The 5136-nt window shown below is 39.4% G+C and overlaps 1 protein-coding gene across 1 annotated transcript in view; it reads right to left on the reverse strand.

Moving 5' to 3' along the window:
* The window catches only part of LOC138060132 (uncharacterized), a 15230-nt gene extending 14960 nt beyond the window's left edge, over positions 1–270 (reverse strand). The window contains exon 1 of the mRNA XM_068905846.1: positions 187–270. Within this exon, the coding sequence (XP_068761947.1) occupies positions 187–251 (65 nt within the window). The 5' untranslated portion in view covers positions 252–270. The remainder of the gene's footprint in view (positions 1–186) is intronic.
* Between the last annotated feature and the right edge of the window lie 4866 nt (positions 271–5136).

Below are 5136 nucleotides of genomic sequence, written 5' to 3' on the forward strand. Positions count from 1 at the left end.
TCACGAATGAAAGGTTAGTTTCTAAAGAAACTGTGGCTGCGCATCGGTGGGGAATTGAAACACTAAAATTTGGTAACAAACAAGCTGGTAAGGGTAAAATTTCCACCATGAAGAGATATTTTAATGAAGCTAAAGTTTCAAGCATTAGCCTTACATCAGAGCAAAACTTTTTATCAGCCTACTTACCCAGAGGAAGGTGCAGACGCCATCCTAGCAAATAATAAGGAAAAACAGTTACTCGTCCATCTCATCAAAATGACTCCAGTTATCACACCTGAGAAGAATGAAAACATACAAAGAAACTAATAATTTAACACAGCTCAAAATTTCAAATAAAACCCTTTCTGCTATAAAGTGTTGCTACCTATTTTCAGAAAATTAATTATCACTTGGACAAAATACTGTACTTTCATCCAAATTAAGAAGATAGATTCCTTGAAGGGGCTGTAGTTGGCTGTAAGCACTCATTGTAAAAGTCTCTTAACTATCCACGGTAAAAAATAATCTAAAAGTAGTCAACAACAAATTAAGGAGAAAGGAACAAAAATAGAAGGAATAAGTAAATGCTTATGTTGTAACCCTGATTGGAAGGTACTGGAAAGTAATAATTGCTTTTGGAAATAACAATTGGATTCTAAGCAACAATGAAGTTCTACCTTAGTTAGCCAGTGATCACTTACAAAAGCCTCTTGGACAAAAGAATACCTACTTTTAAATTCCAAGAAACTCTTTGAGAAATTAACCGTTAACCTATTGACAAGTTTCCTCAAGAAAGATCTATCAATTTAGTGAGTAACAGTTTTTCAATTGTCATAACTAGATTTTCAAGCTGACCCTTTGGAAACTTAAATAAAACCAATCACCACCTCACTTCTGGATTTACCATATTTTCTCGATTAAACGCCCCCGGTGTTCACTTAAAAATCTGCAGTTATTACCAGGCATTTTTTTGAGGCCGGCGTTTAATCAGGGTCTGGCATTTATTAATGAAATGCAATTTTCTGCAATTTTTACTGATCCTTGGAAACTAAGGGCAGTTTGTCAGTGCTGGACAATTTCTCCCTGGATTACCCAAAATTACAGTATTATGGTACCGTACATGTGGCACGTGTACCATGTTGCAATCAAGATCTGTATTACTAACAAAACAGCACATAAACAATATATGAATGATGTAGGACAAGTAGTAAATGAAATGAGTGCAAAGTTTTAAGTCTATAAACGGCAATGTCGCCAACGTCCTCCTTGTTTGTATCAGCCAATGTGTGCAAATTAAATATTTAAGTTTTAATTACAGGTACATGCTAATCTTCGTAAACCACAATTTAATTAAGTTCTTCTTTGTAGATATCTGGCTCCAAATTTGCAAAGGGGTCATTTTCATTTACAGGAGTGCATTGTTCCAGCGCTTTGAAAAAATGCTGAGGCCCTTTCTGTAAACTCCTGCTTTCCATCACTTATTATGTCATATGGGAGACTTTCCCAGGCTGATAAAATTCTTTTGACACAGCTGCACCTTGAAGGTGCCTTAATTCGACCAGCTGGAGTTATTTCGTGCTCTGTTTCTGCCATCCAGTTATCACATGCTTCCCTTATGAATTAAAAAAAAAAAATCTGATCCCATGCAGACATACCTTTTAGGGGAAAGTTACTTATCTGAGCTTAACTTTGTAGGCGACCTGGCAGAAAAGGTAACTAAGGCAGTCCAGTCCAAAAAGAACTCAAACCCCAACAAATCCAAGAATCCATACAAACAGGCCAGAACGAATTCACTCAAATAATTGTCTGGCTCTACCAAGTCCAGGAACCTTTCTTCCCATGAGCACCAGCCTTTTCAGAAGGCTCCCTTCCGGGAAACAGGGAACCGGCAAGGGATTATCCAGATCATTGAATCCCGTTACAAGAATTTCAGGAAGAAAACTTCAACTCAAACGGCCCCCAACAAACCAACTCAGGTTCCAAGGTAAGTGCTGTAGATATGATTTTCCTTTTATTCAACCCTGAATACTTATAGATCTGCAATAAGTTCTACCATACCTCAAGTGGAAGGGTGCCCAGTAGGCCAACACCCTTTGGTATGCAAGTTTATGAAAGGGGTCTTCAACTCACGCCCTCCTCAACCCAAGTACTCTGGGACTTGGGATGTTGGTTTAGTCACAATGTATTTGTAGGGTCTTCCCTCAGATAGCGATCTCACAGTCAGTTTTCTTACAAAGAAATGTGCGATGCTTTTAGCCCTCTCGGCTTCCAAGAGACAATCTGACCTTTGGGCTATTGACCTCAGATTAAAGAAATGTATCCCTGAAGGGGTTTCTTTTCAGTTGGCAGCCTTGACAAAGACTAGAACTGCCACTAAATCTATGGAGTTCTTTTTCCCTTAGTTCCCTGTAACATGCCTGGATTCTTATGTGGAAAGAACTTCAGCCTGGCAAGTAGTTGGAAATGGACCCCAACCATTATTTTTAGCCATTCAAGCCCCCCATAAAGCTGTGTCTTCAGCTACCATTGGGAGGTGGTTGAAGGACATAATGAAAGAGGCGGGTATTGATGTTGACACCTTCAAAGCTCATTCAAATCGAGGAGCAGCCAGCTCAGCTGCCAGGGACAGAGGTGTCTCTGTCCAGGACATCTTACAAACAGCTGATTGGACAAGGGAAACAACATTCAGTCGTTTCTACTAACACCCCAAAATATTTCAATTCTTTTGGCAAAGCAGTCCTTAATGGTGAAAGCATTCTTTAATTTAACGGACCAATTAGTGAATTCAGAGTGCTATGTACCAGGCTACATAGTAGCTGATGAACAATCAGAATTCTATTAAGGTTGCACGAAGAATTCACTAATTCCCACCTCTCCCTCCTCTCTAGGAAGACTGCTTCACCCTGACCTTCCTGTCCTGATTTCCCTTTCAGGCAATTCAGGAGATGGACGCTGATACTTTTCTGTTTCATGTCACAGACGTTTGTTAATCATGTGATGATGTATTCACTGTTATCTTCTTGGAAACAGTTCATTAAATCATGCTTAGTCCTTTATTTGTTTGGTTGCTGTTATTGTTTTTTATTATGTAGCACTCAATATGGCCGACGTGCTTAGATTGCCGTATGGCCCTTTGGGATCGTACTCCTTATTTGGATCAGACACTTTCCTTTTTAAGAAGTGCTTTAAAAGCGCTTTGTTTCATATTAATATTGTGGCCAGACCAATTAGTGAATTCTTCGTGCAACCTTGATAGAATTCTGATTGTTCATCAGCTACTATGTAGCCTGGTACCCTGGTGTGGTCACGTATACAACGCAAGGATCTGCTCGGTTTGCTTTTTTGTTAAACATTTGGGCTATATCCTGTATATTGTAATACGCTATTATACGAATGGAAAATCCAGGAACCAAGGAAACATCAATTTGATTGCTGTGTGCGGGGGTATCACGTTACCGAAAAACACTGGAAAGATATCGCGATCAGTAAAGGTCTTACTGTATGCTATGAAGAAAACAACAAGTACAACCCATGTGCAATGGCTGTTTATCGTGAGCATGGACCTGGTAACAAAAGGATAAATGTCGGGCATATACCTATCGAGCTGTCATCGACCTCTTGCTTCTTCGTCAAACATGGAGGGAATATAATTTCTCACACACTGAATGCCATTCGTCTGCCACACAAGAAACAGACTAGCAGGACACGTGATACCCTAACTCAGGCCCAGGCCCCCTTCAGTGTGTGAGAACCTCATTTCCTGCCCCTTTTTCGCAAGCTCAGCCGGCAGTAAAACCATATCACCTAAAGTGAGACAAAAACTATCGAGCGAGCAATTTGGAACAAGGTGGCCTTGAAGTCCCTATTACAGTGCAATGTATGATTTCCTCCCCGAAAGGACATCACATGAAGAGACTGAAACAACCTTTTAAACAAACGCTGGAGGGATCCTTGCGATTCAAACAACAGTGAGCACTACAACACAAGAAAGTGCGTCAATAATACAACATGAACACGGATACATTACTATATTTTATTTCGCTGTGCAGCAACTATGCCAGTTATGTTACCCCGGTATTTTTCCTTTGAACGTTTATTAAAATACCAAAACAGCATACTGTACTGTCTAAACAGTGCCATTCAAGAGGTTACTATTTACCTTTAACCAGGACCTGGATCAAACACCGAGGCCCCGATTAAACGCCCCCAACGTTTATTCAAAAATCGGCAGTTTTGACCCAGTGTTATTTTTGAGGCCAGCGTTTAATCTGGGTCTGGCGTTTAATTGAGAAAATACGGTATCTGGACCTCAACCCACCCACCCCCCTTCCAAATCTGCATTAAAATTGAGTATAACTGGATACCTATTTTAGGGGCCAAAAAATGCATCAAACTTCAAACATGTCATTGTGAGTCATGGCAGGATACCAAAAATATGCTTTGTATTGAGAATATTTCACAACACAATTAATTTTCAAATAAATTTTTAAAACAAATGTTATGTAGTCCTGCACCTAGATATTTACAGCATCTATTCTAATTGTAATAAAAAAATAATTCCTGGGTTGCCTATGGGCCAAACCCAGTCGAGGTCTACGTTTAGTTTGTTTGTTTTTTTTTTTTTTTTTTTAGTTTTTTTTTTTTTATTTTTTTTCCGTTGTCGGTTTTAAAAGTCTTGCCTGTCACTCCCTGGTAAGTAGTGTCTTGTGTATAGAGCCTTCTGCCCATATTTTCTTAGGATCGAGAGGGTAGTGGAACTGCGTAGATTTCTCTTGTGGACACAGTAGAATCATTAACTTAGCCTGCAATGGCGTCGAAAGTCATGCAACGCGAATGGCGTTTTTAGTGGCTCCTTAAACAAAATATTTATGGAGCTCAATAATGGAAAGTCAGTTGGATAAACTAGGCATGAATCTCAAAAGCGGACAAGTACTGGACTTCGACAACAATCTATCGCCTGTCGAGACGAAATCAAAGTGAGCAGTATTTACCTGAAGTACATGGTAATTTGACACAATTGAGTTTCTTGTCTTCACGCACGCAATCAAATAGGAAGAGGTTTCGCCTCTAAGAGCAAATATGTTGTTTGTTTCAATAAATTTTCGCTGGAAAAGGATTCTGTGGTATTTTCTGCCTTGTGAATTATAATATCATGTT

Source organism: Montipora capricornis, chromosome 8 (assembly GCF_036669925.1).
Source record: "Montipora capricornis isolate CH-2021 chromosome 8, ASM3666992v2, whole genome shotgun sequence".
NCBI classification, from domain to species: Eukaryota; Metazoa; Cnidaria; class Anthozoa; order Scleractinia; family Acroporidae; genus Montipora; species Montipora capricornis.